Genomic DNA, 19,888 nt, shown 5'->3' with positions numbered 1-19,888 from the left:
TCGATAAATGCTTGCCATTCTCAGGGTACGTTCTGCTTGCTCTAGTGTGACTTTTTTAAAAGTTGCAGGTAGAACTCTCCAGTGGAGAAGAAGGTAAAAGAGCAGATGGACTGGTGTGCAGGGATTGCAGCTCTAGAAGTCAGCTCAGAGCTGGCTCTGCCTTGCTGTGTACCCTGCCAAGACTAGAAAGTGATATGCACGCATTAGAGCTTCAATGATATTTGCTTAGGGGTTGCATAATGTTCTGCCAGTGTGATCTGGTTACATGTCAAGTTTCAGAAATTTTCCTCCCCACTGCACTTTGATCTGGACCTTTTGGCCATTTTATCTGGGTTATAGGAATGTCAGGTAACCCATCTAGGAGTCCTAGGCTGGAACAGCCTGATATATTCATAATTATTCTTAGCCCCTGTTGTTTTTTTTCTAAATGAGTTTTCAGCTCTAAAATCCTGTGGTTCTCTATGATATTTGGAGTATATCTTCAGAAAATTTAAGCACTTAAGAGAGGTTCTTTCATTCATGCTTGTTACATCTGAGCTGAATGGAAGGATGTAAATTTAGATAGAAGAAAAAGGTGTTGTCTAACCTCACAAATCAAGTAACGAGCATAATAAATCAACCTGTTCAATGACTAGACTAGCCTTGTGTCCTCATAAATACCAGGAAGAGATGCTTCGGTGCTATTGAATAATTCTTGATTTGACCCCACTAGAGGCGTAGAACAAGAGGGTTTGGCAGTGACATCCTTGAAAGAGTTCTCAGGCCTCTGCTTGTGAGTGATCACAGTTTTGTCTTTTGTTGGCTGTCCTTACAGATCTTTGATGTGGGAGAGAACCTAACAGTCCCTGACGAGTTCACAGTGGAAGAAAGGCAGACAGGGATGTGGTGGAGACATCTCGTAGCTGGGGGAGGAGCAGGGGCTGTCTCCAGGACCTGCACAGCCCCCCTGGACCGGCTGAAGGTGCTCATGCAGGTATGAAGAGAAAAGCAAGTCTAGGAAATCCCTGCACTTGCATCTATGGTTAGCTTGCTGCTTTGATCCCATGGTTTCATTGCCTAGTGAAACAGATGAGAAGGGAACTCTTGCCTCAGACAAACACAACATTCCATCTGGTCCAAGGGAGATTTGGCTCATAGTTGATTTAATTTTATCTGAGTCATTTAAGAGCCACTTTGAGCTACAGGACTTAGCCCATGAGTATGATGATCAAATGGGTGTATCAGGAGTCTTTTTCCTTCAGCACATTTTGTGCAGGGTGCTGGGAAAGGAGCAGATCTTCATCTGACCCAGATGCCACTTGGAAACATCAGTATTTTTGGCAGAGCCCCTAACTCCACGTAGACAGGGCCATAGAAAGATCATCTAAGTTGATGTCAGAGGCAGAATTGCAAAATTGGGTTGCAAGAGGACAGTGTGTTGGACTTTGCTTAGTGTCCGTAGTAACAGTGATCCCTTGTTCTCCTCTTCTCCATCTCCCCAGCCTCTTCCTCTCTGTTTGTTTTCTAGCACCTTGTGTGCTAGAGTCCACTGTGGGCACAAGAAAGTCGTCATTTTCTCTATTTTTTTCCCTTGCCCTCTGTTCCTTTTCTTTGAAAGTCTGTTAATGAATAAAAATCAGCTTGCTGTCTGTTATTTTGAAACAGAAGTGCTTGTTGGGTCTTTAGAATATTAAAGTGGGGGAAAGTTCATTGAGCAACAACAGACATTTATTGAAGGTGCATGTCCAAAGTGCTTTACTAGGTGCTCTCAGAAATGAGTAAGGCACGGTCCTTGTTGCCTTAGGGCTTGCCTTTCTTGATCTTTTGTTGGAAAAAAAAAGTCATCTATCTGATGAGAAAGGTCTGTCCGGTTGGTGTTGACCAGTTTTTCTTTCTCCAGGTCCATGCTTCCCGTAGCAACAACATGTGTATTGTTGGAGGGTTTACACAGATGATCCGAGAAGGAGGGGCCAAATCTCTGTGGCGTGGCAATGGCATTAATGTCATAAAAATTGCCCCAGAATCAGCTATTAAATTTATGGCCTATGAGCAGGTAAGGATTGCTTTGTTTCAAGCACAGTCAAGTGACAAATGTGTCCCGAGTACCCAACAACCTGAGAATTTCCCCAGCTTTATACCTACCTACCTAGAACACAGAGTAGAGCCTTGTAGGCCCCTTCCTTCCTCATCAGTAAGACGGAAGTGACTGTAGTGGAGCAAATAGAAATGGGCTATTTAACCCAAACTCATCATGAGGAATCTTTAGGACGAAGGCTTGAGTTGGGTTGGGAGCAGACCTTCTTAATCCCTCAATCCATTTTTCATCCGACTTCCTTTTTCCAGATCAAGCGTCTTGTTGGGAGTGACCAAGAAACACTGAGGATTCATGAGAGGCTGGTAGCAGGCTCTCTGGCAGGAGCTATTGCCCAGAGTAGCATCTACCCTATGGAGGTAAGGAGTGTTCTTGGTTATGTGTGTGGAGATGGGGGCAGGTTATTGGTCTCTGAAATAGGGGGGTGGTGTTTGAGGAGGGAGCTTTCCTGATACCAGTGCCCTTTTGCTGTTTTTAGGTCTTAAAGACAAGGATGGCACTGCGGAAGACAGGGCAGTATTCGGGCATGTTGGATTGTGCCAAGAAGATCCTGTCCAAGGAGGGAATAACGGCTTTCTACAAAGGCTATATCCCAAATATGCTTGGAATTATTCCTTATGCAGGAATAGACCTGGCTGTCTATGAGGTAACTGACTGCACAGCTGTGGTGGAGAGTAGTTAATTTTGTGCCCTGATCTTTTTTAAACCCTGGGGCGAGTTTAATGCCTGTTGCTCTGGTAACCCCCAGGGAGGGATAAAAAAAAGGGACTAAAATCTGTTTCCCTCTAAAGTAATCCAGAAGAATCTGGATCACTTAATGACTCATTTCAGAACAACTTATCTCTAGTTTTGTCTTGAATCCCCTTCTCCTATAATCTCTTCCCTGGTGTTGAGTGGCTTCTTGACTCATTCATCATTCTTTTCTTTCTAGACACTAAAAAATACCTGGTTACAGCGGTATGCAGTCAACAGTGCAGATCCTGGTGTGTTTGTCCTCTTGGCTTGTGGTACAATATCCAGTACTTGTGGACAACTGGCCAGTTACCCTCTGGCTCTTGTGAGGACTCGGATGCAAGCCCAGGGTAAGAACACTTCTAGGCCAGTCCCCAAAGAAATGCTACTGGGGGCCCACAGGGCTTTGGGAGGTGCCTGTGAGAGCTCTCTGACGTTTCAATAACTTCTTCTCATTCAAGCTTCAATTGAGGGAGCCCCAGAAGTGACCATGAGCAGCCTCTTCAAACAGATCCTTCGGACAGAAGGAGCATTTGGCCTGTATAGAGGCTTGGCCCCCAACTTCATGAAGGTGATCCCAGCTGTGAGCATCAGTTATGTGGTATATGAGAACCTGAAGATCACCTTAGGGGTGCAGTCTCGGTGACGGGAAGGCTGGCTCCAGACTGTTAGACTTAAGGATCTTGGGCCGAAGTCCCAGGATGTATAGCCATCTCATTCTGTGAATGTGTCAACACTAAGCTGACTTAAGCCAAGCTGTGAAAACCTCAGAATGTGTATGAGACATAGAAGAGGCAGGGGAAAAGAGGTCTGAGCCTTTGGTTGACATGTCAGTCTTGTTGTCCCAGATCTCATTGTGGACCCCTGAGAAAACCCCATTTGTTCCCTACAAAGCCTTCCTCAGGGGCCTAGGGATGGGAACAGGACCTGGGGCTTTCAAGTAAGGAGAGAAGTGCTCCCTGCCATGCCTGCTAAAAAACAGAGGCTTGGGAACTGGCTTACTTCCACCATCTTGCGCTAAGCAACCAAGCTATTTGTTCCAGGGGATCTAAATTAACCCTCTGATGTGCTAAGGGTTTTCCCTTTTCAGTCTTTGCTCACTTCCTATTTGCTGTTTTAATTCTTAAAACACACTGTGGTGGGACAATCAGTGTTCCCAGGTCACACCTGTTTATCATGTATACTCCCATGGTGAGAAAAGATTTAACCTTGAACTTTACAAATAGCATTTTCCAATGTACAGAGCTGCCCTGGCTCCTGCAGGAAGGACAATGACTAACTTGTGTATTTGCTATAAGCACAGCACCTCTCTCATCCATGAGACAGTACAGTTAAATAAACAGTGAACTGGTGCCCTGCATGTTTGTGTGCATGGCAAGGGTAGGTAAAGTCAATGCCTTATCTGTCTTAATAGCCTCACATCATAACGCATGACTTCATGAGTAATATTGTTCAGTCCTTGGAACTGAACAGTTTCTCCTCCCTACTCGGCACCCCGAGGTGCCCTGAGCTGGCTTCCAGGCAAGGGCTGGGCCAAGCATCCACTCAGAGCATAAGCCACTCTCCCTGAGTAGGAGTCGGTCTTTAGCTTGGGATTGGGAAGGAGACTTCTTGGTTTAATTCTCTTCCCTGATGAGAGTTTAAGGCCTTAAATTCTGGTGGAGTTGGATTAAGAAGTTTTAGTTCATCAGAAAGAGAAATAGATGTGCAAATTCTTCCTTTGCTTCTGTCGCAGAGTGGGAAGAGGAAGTGGTGGAGGTATTATTTCTCTGACTGCATTAAGGTCTGTTTTGGGACTCTTTTCCAACTCCTAATTGGGGCAGAAAGGGATCAGCCTCACATTCCACTGAAGCAATGTATTATACTGCTTAAAGCATATTTATTTTGTATTTATTTGAACAGAGTTATGTCCTAACTATTTTTATAGATGTGTTTAATTATTAGTCTGTCCTATTTAGTGTTTTGGTTTTTTTTATCCTTATTTATGTTCGTAGTTGATTGCACCTTCTTAGCACTGTGCAGCAGCAGGAAAGCTATGGGGAGGACCATAAGCACGTGAAAGGTTCCCCGTTATTCCATGTGTAGCCTGTGCTGTCTGCCTTAGGTCTACAAGATCAATCAGAAGTTTCCTTCTAGGCTGGAGCCTGAGGATTGTGGATGAGAGAAAGAGGATCACGGTGGGGGAAAGTGGTGGTCAAAGTCTAGGCTTGCTCTCCTGGAGCAGTGCATGTGATTAAAGAAGGGATGAGGTTGTGTGAATGATAGACAATTGGGGTTAATGGGCACAAAAATTTATGTGGAGAGAAGGAGAGTGGGGAGGGAGAAATCTCAGGGATTTCCAAGATGAAAATCCAAATAATTTCCCAGAATCAGGAAGAATTTCTTCAAAAATATTATTTCTCTTTGAATCAAGTGGCTATAATGACCTGACTCTTCAGGTACATGTGGAGGAAGGGGGAGCCTTCTAGTAAGGAAAGGCTTGGTTGGCTGAATGGGTAAGTGGGAATGGTTTTGCAGCTTGTCTGCCCCAGGGGTGAAATGGGCCTGTCCCCTTTCCATTCAGACTGACATACCCCACTTCCTGTAGCCCGGAGACCAGCTGCTTTTTGGAGCCTTGGGTCTTGCTGCTTCCTTTCTCCCCCTTCTTGAAATAGTGGTTGCAAATCATTTAACTAGACAATTACACTTTCATTCCACCAGTATGGCCTAATGGGAAAAACACAGGATGCAAAGATCAATGCAAAATTACTGTCTTTTTAGTTATAACTGGAATTTGTCCAAAAGCAAAATTAAAGAACACAACATGGAAGTTTTCACTTAGAACAGCCTTCTAATAAAGTTATTTCAATGCTGATCAAACTGTGGTGGTTCTGATTTGTGGCTTGGGGCATTTCAGTGGGTTTGTATATTCAGCAAGTTAGCCATCTGTGTCTTACTACCCTGTATTCTTGGATTCTCTCTCTCCCATCTAGACATGTTAGGAGCCAACAGACATTTACTTTGGTTCCACTGGCTTTTATACACATGTACAGCACATCACGGACACACACAAACCTCAGCTGGCCAGTCTAGACCTGGAAGGATTGGACTGGGAATCAGGAGGCCAGCACTATGCAAAAGTCTCTCCATTCTCTGTGTAAAATTGAAGTGGTAGTATATACCCATATTTGTAACACTGTGGAAATAATATTCCAGTCACTAGTTCTTGACAAACCAGGCTTTCCTCACATTGCCGCCTTTCTGTAGATGGGTGATTGCCAGAACCAATGTTTACCTAAGGCCCTTCACATCTACACACCCTGGGCCGGTCCGTGCTACAGTCCTCCAGAATTACAACTTTGGTTTTTTATATATCTCTGGTATGAACACTGAGTTCTGCTTCTTTCCTCTACCACCCCTAAGATGCCACGGATGCCTCGATTCTGCAGACAGGCTCTTATCTTTTCTCCGTTATTGTGGCCAAGTCTCTCCTAAGTGTGACAAAAATCTTACTTCCTTTAAATCCCCTTAATCCATCTTCCTGGGTAACCATCCACAAAGATTTGGATTTCAGGTTTGGGGATGGCGTTTCCTTCCCCTTCTAGGTGTTTGGAAGGGGACCATCTCCTGATCTATGTCTGGCCACTGGACCCAGAGAAAGTGAGGCTGGTGACTTTGCCCAGCCCTCCCTCACTTAAATCCCCTTCACTTGCATTTCATGGCATCACCTCCCTGATGTCACAGTCCTCTTCGAGAACAAAGGACGAACAACAACAAAAGCATTTGAAAAGAAATCTGAACCAGGCCCAGCAGTTTGTTATGTCCTGGCTGGGTTTTCTTCATAACATCTTCCTGCTTTCTGTATTGTTCCTAGAGCTTGTTCCATAGCCCCTAATGATCAAGTTACAGGGCTAGGCTACACAACCTTAGGCTTCAGCCCCACATCCTACATGGAGGAGACAGATGGGAAGCAGTTGGTAATGTTTTTTGCAGAACTTGCCTCTCTGACAGAGCAGTCAATCTAACATGCAAATTCCACGGGATTAAGCACAGTCCTTGCAACATATTGTTCTATCAGCTGTCACCTAGTGATAATCCTGCTGCAGATTTCAGACAAATGTTTTTTGAGTACGAGATAAGTTCAAGGCCCTGTATTAGGTTCTGGAGCGTGGGAGTGACGTTACAAGGGCATAGGAAATACAGGCATTCTCCCTCGAGTCTACATAGTGGCTGGGACCACGAGGGGAAGGTGGGCCTACTAGTTGGGGCTTAACCTGAAATTCATATATAAATGAAGGAGAAAATGAGCATTTGTTAAACACTTAATTATGTGCTAAACGCAAGAGGTGATAACGGCTGACGTTTGTATAGCACCTGAAGGTTGGCCGAGCACTTTACAAATATCTCATTATATCCTCACCACAACCCTGGGAGGTAGACGCTCTCATTCCTATTTTTACAGATGTGAAAACTGAGGCCAGAAGGTTAAATGCCTTACCCAAGGTCACACAGTAAGTGTCCGAGGCAAGTTTTGAACTCAGTTCGTACTGATTCCAGATTCAGAACTTTATCCACTGTACCACCCAAGCTGCCAATATAGATAAAAACAGCCCCTGCTCTCATAGAGCTCAGTCTAACTGGGGGAGACAGCATATAAAAGAGTGTAGTTATAGGGCAGATAGAAAAGCTTGGAAGTTCTGAGGGTATTGTAGTAAGGCATTTGACATGGCTCAATTGTCCTTAGCATCAGTAAACATGTAAAGGAGATTGCCTCACGTACAGGTGTTAGTGTTGATGATGCAGCCAAGTATAGGAAGTTTTCTTCTGATGCCACCACCCCTTGAATGGGCACTGGAGAAAATAGGTGAGCACCATTGAAGAGGGTATACAAATATGAAAAAGATACACTTCCTGCCTTCAAAGAGCTTGCATTATACTGGATTACCAGGGGCTCATCTGGACCTTGGCCTTCTAGTTCCCTGGCCCAGGTTTCATTTTCTTTCTAAGGTTTAAAATGTAAAATTATATCGCATTTCACAAATTCATCATAATTGACTCATTTGTCCTCATTTCCCATTAAGATTCTTATGTCCTTTCCCATTTTGACACAAAAGGCAAACATGCTTACACGTTGTAGAATACATTTATCATATAAATTTGAAATTTAAAAAGGTATGGTCTTAAAACTTCCAAGCAGCCAGTGGTCTGAAGCCCTAATAGTTTACAATTTGACTTTTGCCAAAGGGGGCAGATACTCCAAGACATCATTGGCAGAGAAAAGCTATCAACAAATTATCCTCCCAGCATCACAGTTATAAATAAGAGAAAAAGCGACAGCCTTTGTGAGTGGCACCTCTCCAACTCTGTGCACAAGATAAGCTCTGAAATCTGAAGACCTCTGAGAGGTCCCCCCAACTCACCTGACAAGTTTACCATCCATTCTGCTTCTCAGGCAATGGTTTCCATATGTTTTGGTGCCTATGCTTTTTGACAGCCTGGATGCATCCAGTCAAAAGGGTCTGGAGGAAATTCCCTACTGTTGTATCTGTCAGTGTGATCACCACCCAAAACACTGCTCAAGTCAGGCTCACTCTCTCTTTGAGGCTTCTCCAGCGTCCTCACCCATGATTGCCCTCTCCTTATGATGCTACAAAGTAGTCTGGGTCTCTTGGTTTTAAACATCTCCCTCACCATGGCAGGTAACAATCTTCACATAATTCCTCATCTCCTTATCCTGTCCCTGTCTGGTGTTTCAGGATAGAAACTATTAAGGAGCATTCAGAGGAGAAGACAGGGCTGCTAATTGCTGGTGATTACATAAATGTCCCATCACCCAAGGGCTCTTGCTCTTCTTCCCTTCCATGCTGGCCCTACAGTCTGGCACTTTGGGACTTTTCCTATTCAAGTCTCCCACTTCTCCACTCTGGCCTTTGTAAATCAGGGATGAAGAATCTGGATGACTGAACATGCCAAGGCAGGAAGTCCAGGGAATACTAAGGAAAAGCAAGATAGCCTGTGGGGAAATAAGGGTGAAAGGGGCCCAAGGCTGACCTGTGGATCTCAAAGACAAGGCAAGTCATAGTCCATAGGAACAAGAGATGTTAGACCTTGGGAGGGAGGGAGATCATTGAGACCAAGGCCTTCATTTTACATCGATGGAAACAGAATCAGAGAGGGGGAGCAAACTGCCAGAGGTTACATAAGGGCTTAGTTGGGACTAGAACTCAGGTCTCTTGATGCCCAGTTTAGCACCCTTTACACTTCTCAGGCATGACACCTTGCTTCTCTTGATCATGTCTTCTTCTATCTAAATGTGTGCGTATGTGTGTGTGTGCGTGTGCGTGCATGTGCGTGCGTGCGCTGATGGACATTATTACTACTTGAGCTTTGAGGAACTATGTTCTGTGGTCTCCTACTTTCTTAAGGAAGAGAGAAAGAAGAAAAAGTTTCTGTGGTCATTCTGGGGCATTTCCCTATGACCACCCTGTGACCACACACACACACACACACACACCCCTTCAAACCATGCGTCAGACCTGACCTAAAAAGCCTTTAGTCCCTGTGTCAGTATGTGAATGTACAAATTCCTCAGTCTGGCACTCAGTGTCCTAACCTTCCTTTCCACCCTTATTTCCCACGGTTCCCCACGAACATAATCAAAACTAACTATTCACCATTTCCTGGATATATCCTGTGCTTTCCTTCCTCTGCACCTGTGCTCATTCAATTCAACAAACATTCACTGCTTCTACATTCAAGGCTCTGTGCTAAGTGCTGGTGATAACAAATATAGTAGGTATGCTTTCCCTTTCCCCTCTGGAAGTCTGAGAAGGAGAAATAGATCAGTGATCTAACCACCAAGAAGTCAGACAGATTCCCATATCCTGAAAATTCTTCCTTTGCGCTTGGGAAGACTTCTGTTCAGTCAGTCATTCAGATTAGGCACCAGAGAATGAGAAAGCCTGGCTGAAACCATGTACCCTGTTGGCCATGCTGGCCAGAAAACTGTCAGCCACTGCTCAGGCTGACAATTTCTTTATTATTATTATTGTTGTTGTTGTTGTTGATTTATTTTGATTTATCAAAAATCACTTCCATAAGCTTTTGAGTTTTAAATTTTTCTCCCCCTCCCTCTCCTCACCCTCCCCAAGACAGTGTGCGATCTGATACGGGCTATATGTATGCATTCCTATTAAACATATTTTCACATTAGTGATGTTGTAAGGAAGAATTAGAACCAATAGGAGGAACCACCAGAAAGAAGAAACAAAACAAAACAGAAGAAAAAAAAGAGCAAATAGTATGCTTCAATCTGCATTCAAACTCCATAGTTCTTTCTTTGGATGTGGATAGCATTTTCCATCATGAGACTTTGGAGATGTCTTAGATCCTTGCATTGCTGAGCAGGGCTAAGTCTATAAACGTTAGCCCTCACACAACGTGGCTATTACTGTGTACAACGTTCTCCTGGTTCTGCTCACTTCACTCAGCATCAGTCCATATGTGTCTTTCCAGGTTTTTCTGAAGTCTGCCTGCTCATCATTTCTTCTAGCACGGTAGTATTTCATTACATTCATATACCCCAACTTGTTCAGCCATTCCCCAATTGATGGGCATCCCCTCAATTTCTAATTCTTTGCCACCACAAAAAGAGATGCTATAAATATTTTTGTACATGTGGGTCCTTTCCCTTCAGGCTAACAATTTCAAGCATAGCTGAAAAAGCCTGTGCCTTCAGTAACCGGGGAGAAATTTGGAGAGCAGTACATGTCATCATGGCTAGAGTGCTGAGCTCAAAGTCAGAAAGACCTGGGTTCAAAACTGGATGCTTACTCTAGTTGGGAGACTCTGGACAAGTAATTTTTTCTCTATGGGTCTCAGTTTCCATATCTATAAAATGATGGGGTTGGGTTAGATAGCCAATAAGATCCTTTCCATCTCTAGCTTCATCCCACAAATTTTAGTATGTTGCTTTGTCATCCTCATTGTCTTTCTTTCTTTTTGTATGCATGATTATGTTCATTTATTTTTCATAATTTTTTTAATTTTACATTTAAATACAAAATGAGAAAAGAAAGAAAAAACATTGCATGTTCACAGCAGACCATAAGAGATGTTTCAATATAAAACAATAAATTTCCATTTCAGGAAAACTTATATAGTAAATACTACACATTGTTTTCAAAGCAACACAGCTTTTCTTTGCTTCCTTGTTGGTTTTTTTTTTGTCCTCTGCTGTGCACTTTTTAACTTTATTTCCCCCCTCCCCACCCTTAAAGAAGGCTACAATTAAGCGTGGGTTATTAATTAATACAATTAAGCATAATACATATCCATAGATATCTATAAATATAGACATATATACACTCATACACACATGTAAGACCATCCTATGCTTATTTCTTCTGTTTCTCTGAAGCTGGATAGCATCTTCCTTCATAAGTTCAAGTCTTTCTATGTTTTTCTAAATCAACCAGCTCATCATTTCCTACCCCACAACAATATTCCTTTCTGGATTCAAGCAGTAGCTTCCTTCAGGATCTTTGAGGTTAATTTGGGTATTTGTAATAGTCAGAATGACTTGGTTGCTCAAAATTGTTCTTAAAATAATGCTGCTGCTACTGTATACGATGTTCCCTTGGTTCTGCTCATTTCACTCTTCATTATTTCGTGGTGGTCTCTCCATTCTTTTCTAAAGTCATCGAGCCTCATCATCTTTCACATAATTTTTGTTTTTATGATCTGTTCTTTGGAGCACTCATTATTTAGGATTTCATTATCAGGTCTCTGGTTCCACCTGTGTCTTTTGTTTGTGCTCCATGAACTGAATCGTCTTTTTATTTTCTTACTGTTGGTATAGGTCAGGATATGGTTACTAGTTCTGCTCTTGTACATTTATTTGCAGTATAATCATATGACAAGAAAGCTCTTGTTACACCAAAGTTCTTCGCACTGTCAAACACTTCAACATCAGAAACAGCCACGATTTTCTCAGTGAAAATGACATTAAAGAAGAGGCATGATCATCTGCCTTGCTTCTGCACCTTAAGAACCATGGACCTTTTCCATCTGACTTCCAGCTGTAATGGCTTTCTCCCCAGTAGAGGGTGAACTCCCTGAAAGCAAGGACTGTCTTATTTTCTTCTCTTTGTATTCCCAGCACTTAATACTAAATAAATGCTTCATCCAATATCTCTGTGCCCTACTACGTGGTTTATTTTTGTAAAAGGTCCTTGAGGTTACACTAACATCTTAGACTGCACAACAAGATAAGTTCAAAATGGGTACATGAGACAACATACCAAAACTTATGGGATACAGTAGAAGTGGCCCTTAGGGGAAGGTTTATATCTCTAAATGCTTATAGGAGTAAAATACAGAAAGAAGAGATCAATGAATTGGGCATACCAAAAAAGCTAGAAAAAGAACAAATTGAAAATCCCCAATTAAATACCAAATTAAAAATTCTAAAAACCAAAGGAGAGATTAATAAAATTGAAATTAAGAAGACTATTGAACTAATAAATAAAACTAAGAACTAGTTTTGTGGGGGAAAAAACAATAAAATAGATAAACCATTGGTTAATTTGATTAAAAAAAGAGAAGAAAACCAAATTACCAGCATCAAAAATGAAAAGGGTAAATCCACCACCAATGAAGAGGAAATCAAAACAATAATTAGGAGATATTTTGCCTAACTCTATGCCAATAAATTTGACAATCTTAATGAAATAGATGAATATTTACAAAAATATAAGTTGCCCAGATTAATGGAAGAGGAAATAAAATACTTAACCCCATTTCAGAAAAAGAAATTGAACAAGCCATCAATGAACTCCCTAAGAAAAAAAATCTCCAGGGCCAGAGGGATTTACAAGTGAATTCTATCAAACATTTAAAGAACAACGAATTCCAATACTATATAAACTATTTGGGGAAATAGGTGAAGAAGGAGTCCTACCAAATTCTTTCTTATGACACAAATACGGTGCTGATGCCTAAACTGGGAAGAGCCAAAACAGAGAAAGAAAATTATAGACCAATTTCCCTAATAAATATAGATGCAAAAACTTTAAATAAAATATTAGCAAAGAGATTACAACAACTTATTTTGAGTATAATACATTATAACCAGGTAGGATTTATACCAGGAATGCAGAGCTGGTTCAGTATTAGAAAAACTATCAGCATAGTAGACCATATCAACAACAAAACTAACAGAAATCATATAATTATCTCAGTAATGCAGAAAAAAAGCATTTGACAAAATACAACACCCATTCCTATTAAAAGCACTAGAGAGCATAGGAATAAATGGAGTCTTCCTTAAAATGATAGTATCTATCAAAAAACATCAACAAGCATTATATGCAATGGGGACAAACTAGAAGCATTTCCAATAAGAACGAGGTGAAACAAGGATGTGCATTATCATCACTGTTATTCAATATTATGCTAGAAATGTTAGCTGTAGCAATTAGAGAAGAAAAAGAAATTGAAGGAACTAGAATAGGCAAAGAAGAAACAAAGCTATCACTCTTTGCAGATGATATGATGGTATATCTAGAGAACCAAGTAAAAAATTACTTGAAATAATAAACAAATTTAGCAAAGTCGCAGGATATAAAATAAACCCACACAAATCATAGGTATTTCTACATATTACTAACAATGCCCAGCAGCAAGAGATAGAAAGAGAAATTCCATTTAAAATTACTATAGATACTATAAAATATTTGGGAGTCTAACTGCCAAAACAAAACCAGGAATTATATGAACACAATTACAAAACACTTTTCACACAAATAAAGTCAGATCTAAATAACTGGGAAAAATATCAGTTGCTCATGGGTAGGCCAAGCTAATATAATAAAAATGACAATTCTACCTAAATTAATTTACTCATTCAGTGCCATACCAATCAAACTACCAAAAAAATATTTTATAGAGCTAGAAAAAACAATAACAAAATTCATCTGGAAGAACAAAAAGTCCAGAATATCAAAGGAACTAATGAAAAGAAATGCAACTGAAGGTGGCCTAGCTGTACCTGATCTTAAATTGTATTATAAAGCAGCAATCATCAGTACTTGGTACTGGCTAAGAAGTACAGTGGTAGATCAGTGGAGTAGTTTAGGTATGCAAGACACAACAGTCAATGACTATACTAATCTACTATTTGATAAATCCAAAGACTCCAGCTTCTGGGATAAGAAATCACTATTTAGCAAAAACTGCTAGGAAAACTGGAAAAATGTATGGCAGAAACTGGGCATAGACCAACATCTTACACCCCCTACCAAGGTAAAGTCAAAATGGATACACAATTTAGATATAAAAACTGATACTATAAGCAAACTAGAAGAGCAAGAAATAGTTTACCTTTCAGATCTATGGCGAAGGGGAAGAATTTATGACCAAACAAGAGACAGAGAACATTATGAAATACAAAATGAACAATTTTGATTGCATTAAATTGAAAAGGTTTTGCACAAATAAAGTCAATACTTCCAAGATTAGGAGGGAAGCAGAAAACTAGGAAAGAATTTTTATAACCAGTATCTCTGATAAAGGCCTCATTTCTAAAATATATAGAGAACTAAGTTAAATTTATAAGAATACAAGTTATTCCCCAATTGATAAATGGTCAAAGGATATGAACAGGCAGTTCTCAGAGGAAAAAACTAAAGCTATCTATAGTCATATGAAAAAATGTTCTAAATCACTATTGATTAGAGAAATGCAAATCAAAACAACTCTGAGGTACCACATCACACCTATCAGATTGGCCAACATGACAAAACAGGACAATGATAAATGTTGGTGAAAATGTGGGAAAATTGAATACTAATACATTGTTTGTGGAGTTGTGAAAATGATCCAACCATTTTGGAGAGCAATTTGGAACTATGCCCAAAGGGCTATAAAAATGTGCATACCCTTTGACTCAGCAATACCACTTCTAGATCTATATCTCAAAGAGATCATAAAAATGGGAAAAGGACCCACATGTACAAAAATATCTATAGTGGCTCTTTTTGTGGTGACAAAAAATTGGAAATTGAGGGGACGCTCATCAACTGGGGAATGGTTGAACAAGTTGTGGTATATGAATGTAATGGAATACTATTGTGCTATCAGAAATGATGAGCAGGCAGAATTCAAAAAAAACTTGGAGACTTACGCGAACTGATGCAGAGTGAAATGAGCAGAACCAGGGGAACATTGCATACAATAACAGCCACATTATGGGATGACTGACTTTGATAGACTTGATTCTTCACAGCAACGCAAGAATCCAAGACAACTCCAAAAGATTCATGATGGAAATTGCTATCCACACCCAGAGAAAGAACAATGGAGTCTGAATGCAGATGGAAGCATACTATTTGCTCTTCTTTTCCTTTGTTGTTTTGTTTTATTGCTTCATTCTTGTGGTTCCTCCCATTAGTTCTAATTGTTCTTTACATCATGACTAATGGGAAAATATGCTTAATATGAATGTATGTGTAGACCCTATATTGGAATATGTACCGTCTCGGGGTGGGGGAGGAGTGAAAATGGGAGGTGGAGAAAATTTGAAACTCAAAATCTTATGGAAGTGAATATTGAAAACTAAAAATAAATAAATTTAAATAAAAAAGATCATATTTACTTTTAAATTGCTTTTATTTCTCCTCTTTCACATTGTCCTTCCATTTCCCCATGTCTGTATTTCTCGCTAGATGTTCTGTCTTTCACTTTTTTGGAATGACTTACCACCATGGATTTAAGTTTTTGTTTTTTTTATTCTGCTAATTATTCCTGTGGTATAGCCATAAATTCTGCCATTTGTTTCCCTTTAATTTCTTCTTCCAAGATTCTAATTTCTCTCTTGAATCATTCAGGAACACCTTGGATGTTTTCAGACATTGAGATGTCTTGGTAGCTATCTTCCTTTCTGTTTTAATATCTCCTTTGTTGATTTCTTTGTTGTGTTCTAGGTTTTTAACTGAGTTTTCTTCCTTCTAGGATCTGTGGTGATTTTAGTTTGTTGTTTCTTTTTCTCCTTTTATCCCTCTTAATTGTTCATTTTCTGTCTCCTTCTCCTTTGATGTCAGGTACCTGGAAGCAGAACCTCAAAGCTGTCTCATCCTTCTCCCACATTGGAAATTCACTTTTTGCTGGCCTTTACTCTCTGTCCAAAGTGACTTCTCAGTGGACAGAACTGGCGCTAGCTAGATGCCAATCTCCTTTCCTTTAGACCTCGTGGAGCCCTGCCTGTATACTGGCCCTCTGCCCCAGTTCCCTCTGTCCTTTGGCAAAACAGTACTGCCCCAGGCAGAGTTCACTGCTGTCTTGCTCTACTTCCACCTCCACAGAAAGTGGGTGAGCAGAATTGAGGTCTGCTGCCTGTTGCCACATAATAATTGCGTGAAGGAAGGGGCAGTGTGCTAGCAGAGACTATATACAGTATTAGCAAGGAAATTGCTGAATGGATCCTAGAACAGAAGCCAGTGGGTACAGTTGTGTGCCCTGCCAGAATGTAGGGGCTAGTGCTGGGGTAAGAGAGCATTCTATAGATTAGCATTCTCTGCTGTTAATTCATAAAGCTGTTGTCTTGTTAGACTTCTTACTATCTTGACCTGTGGAGACAGTTGTAATTCTTCTACCCTTTGAATACAATTACTCTTTTGGGGGACTGAAGAAAATGCTTAGTTCTCTATTTTGTTGGTCACATGACCCAGAATTTCCCTTTCCAACTCTAAATTTGTGATTCTCCAAATGTTGGAAAATAGATACACTAATGCACTGTTGGTGGAGCTGTGAACTGGTCCAACCATTTTGGAAAACAATCTGGAACTATAACTAAAAAATAATTAAACTCTGTGTACCCTTTGACCCAGAAATATTGCTACTATGTCTATATCCCAAAGGAGTCAAAGAAAAAGGAAAAAGACAAAAATGTTTATTGCAGCTATTTTTGTAGTGGCAAAGAATTGGAAAGTAAGGGTATGTCCATCAATTGGGGAATGGCTGAACAAGTTATGGTGTAGGAATGTGGTGGAATACTATTGTGCTGTAAGAAATGATGAAGGGAATGGTTTCAGAAGCCAAAACCTGTATAGGAAAACTTGTATGAACTAGTGAAAAGTGAAGTGAGCCGAGCCAGGAGAACAATTTATAGCAATATTGAAATCAGCTACGAAAGACTTAGTAACTCTCATCAATACAATGACCCACTATAGTTACCAATGAATGATGAAAAATCTTATGCATCTCTAAATAGAGAGCCAATGGATGCAGAGTGCAGACTGAAGCATTTTTTCCTCTTTCTTTTCCTTCCCCCCCCCAACATAGCTAATGTGGAAATTTGTTTTGCATGTCTTCATACTTACATGGGTTTTGTATTCCTTGCCTTCTCAGTGTATGTAGTGGAATTGGAGGGAGAGAAAGATTCTAGAACTGAAAATAAAATAAAATTTTAAAAAGTAAATAAAGCTATGATCTTCTGACCCTATGACCAGTGTTGCAGAAGACAGCAGATTAAGACTGAATGGGAAATTTGTGAAAAATTTCACTAGAGCAAACATATTTTATCTCTTTCCCTTTCCTTCCCTTAGGACAATCACCCACCCTGATTCCCATCCCTGGAAATAGAATCAATCAATCAAATAGACATTCATTTAGCACTGGCACAGGGAGGCACAGTCTCTACCCTTAATTCTTCCACGACTTTTAGATGCTGGGTAGGCTGGGTACTTCTCAGATCCAAGGTTGGTCAAGGCGCTTGAACCAATCAGCATGAGGCGATAGGAGCTGAGTATACCACAGAGTACCTCTTACCTTTTTCCTTAATTTTCTCTGCACAGTAAAATGTGCGAGGCCACAGTGTGGACTCTATGTGGTGAGATCATATAGAGAGTTCTGTGATTGTTATAATTCAGAGCAGTATACCATTTTCTTTTCTCCTAGAATAAATTTCGAATCTAGCTGGTGAGGGTAACCAAACCTACTTGGCCACACAACTGGGCTCAGAGGGAATTTCTTGTCTGAGCATTCTAGACTAGCGGCTCCCTGACCAGTGGCTGGAGTAGAGCACCACCTGGTGGACAGACTCTATATCACACTCCCTTTCTAGTTGAAGAATTAGCTTCCTTTTCTGTGGACTTGCTATGTTGTCGTTGTTCGTCCTTCCTTCTAGAAAAGGACCTCAGGAGGGTGATGTCTTGACTTGTAAATGAATTGGATTTAAGTGAGGCACAGCTGTGCAAAGCCATCTGCCTCACTCTCTCCTCCAGAATCATCAGAGTCCAGTGAGAAGACAGGTCAAGATGACTGGGAATGGCTCCAGATGCAGTGGGAGACCTTGGCCTTTTCAAGCTAAGGTCTTTCCCAGGTCTCAGTTTGTATGAGGCAATACCCATTCAGTGATTTAAAGCTTTTGCATCCTAGCCTGCAGACTTGCAGAAAGTAGAGCTCAAGACCTGTGTGGATTGCTATTGCTATTGTAATACTTCCAGGATCACCTGGGAGACCCATGACATACATATACAGCCTTAAGTGTGTCACTCTGAGACAAAAAAATGGAATTACTGCCCTCAATTAGTTTACATTTTACTGGAATACAACGTTTACACAAGTAAGTAAATACGAAGAATGATCTACCAACTCCACTTATGAAATCCTGTTTTTCCTCTCTAAAGCCTAGCTCAAAGGCCATTTCTGCCATGAAGCTTTCTTGAATTATCCCAGTCCATGGCTGAATTTCTCTCTGGTAAAATACCAAATCCTTTGTTTGTACCTCTTTTATGAAACACAGCATGTGCTGCCTTGTATTGAAGTTAATTATAGTAACATTAACAATACCTTCCTTTTCTGTTGGATGTGTGTTTCCAAAGCACCTTTACTTCCATTATCTCATTCGTTCCTGACCAATACCCTTCTCTGATGGACAGGGCAGGAATGATTCTGACTCAGACGCCAGAGCTCTTTCCACTTCACTCAATGCTTCATTCTTGCTACAGAGCAGATTACCACAGAGTACTGGACTAAATGAAATCGAAGCTAAAGTCTTTTCTAATTTTTTCATTCTATGTTTTATGTTCTAATATTATGAGATATTCTATATGCACATAGAATATATATGTGTGTATATAAAATCCCTTCCAGATCTAACAGTCTCTTAACCCACCCACTTACCCCGTCTTCTGTGACACGGCTCTTTCTTGGTTCTTCCACATTTCTGGTGACTCCTATTTGGTTCCCTGAGTTGTATCATTATTCCTGTTCCACCCAAAAAGCTGTGTATTCCCCATGATTCTGTTGTGGGCTTTCTTCTCTTCTTTCTATACTCACTTTCTTGGTGATCTCATCACTTCCCATAGGTTCAATGACTATCTCTACACTAATGATAACCAAATACACCTTTCAAGCCCCATTCTCTTTCCTGAGCTCCAGTCCCACATCACCAGCTTCCTGAAGAACATCCCCACCTAGATGTCTATTGTAAATTATCTTAACCTGGGAATGGTGAACTTTAAAAAAATATATATTTTTTATAACTACCTTAGTATAGTTGGTTTCCTTTGTAGTTCTGCATGTTTTATGCATTTAAAAACATTATTCTGAGAAGAGATCTGTGGGTTTCACCAGATAGCCAAAGGAGTCCATCACACAAAACAAGCTAAGAACCCCTATCCTACTGGTATTTCAAACTTATTATGTGAGTACTGGGCCACATGACCAACAAGATGGAGAACTAGACATTTTTTCTAGTCCTCACAAGAGATAAAGCGAATTCAGTTGTTTCTATGGTCTTGGACCACTAAGAGCTCAAGACAACAACCTAATGAATTAATAACAGAAGACTAATCTCTAATCCCTAAGGCACTCAATCAGCACTCCCTCCCCCACTGGACACCTTGCTCTGGCTGAGCTACACAAACCAATCCATAAGTTTGCAACAGAATTCAACTCTGACCCTCCCACCTTCCCTTGACGCTACATAAGAAGGAAGGGTGCTCTGCCTGAGACTGCAATGTACTATAGCTCAGTCAGAGAACTGAGGAACAAAGAAAACGAGCACAGAGCAGTTGCATGCATGAAGAGCTACACCAGGCTTGA

General features: G+C 40.7%; 1 protein-coding gene across 1 annotated transcript in view; it reads left to right on the top strand.

Annotated features, from left to right (window-relative positions):
• The window catches only part of SLC25A25 (solute carrier family 25 member 25), a 32,690-nt gene extending 27,028 nt beyond the window's left edge, over nt 1-5,662 (top strand). Inside the window, 6 exon segments of the mRNA XM_020965550.2 lie at nt 815-973; nt 1,880-2,032; nt 2,323-2,430; nt 2,550-2,717; nt 3,003-3,153; nt 3,265-5,662. Of these exon segments, the coding sequence (XP_020821209.1) occupies nt 815-973; nt 1,880-2,032; nt 2,323-2,430; nt 2,550-2,717; nt 3,003-3,153; nt 3,265-3,449 (924 nt within the window). The 3' untranslated portion in view covers nt 3,450-5,662.
• The last annotated feature ends 14,226 nt before the right edge of the window (nt 5,663-19,888 follow it).

This window comes from Phascolarctos cinereus, unplaced genomic scaffold, assembly GCF_003287225.1.
Source record: "Phascolarctos cinereus isolate Bilbo 61053 unplaced genomic scaffold, phaCin_HiC Scaffold_2;HRSCAF=192, whole genome shotgun sequence".
Lineage (NCBI taxonomy): Eukaryota > Metazoa > Chordata > Mammalia > Diprotodontia > Phascolarctidae > Phascolarctos > Phascolarctos cinereus.
Note: the sequence above shows the minus strand (reverse complement) of the source record. Positions and strands in the feature narration are given on the sequence as shown.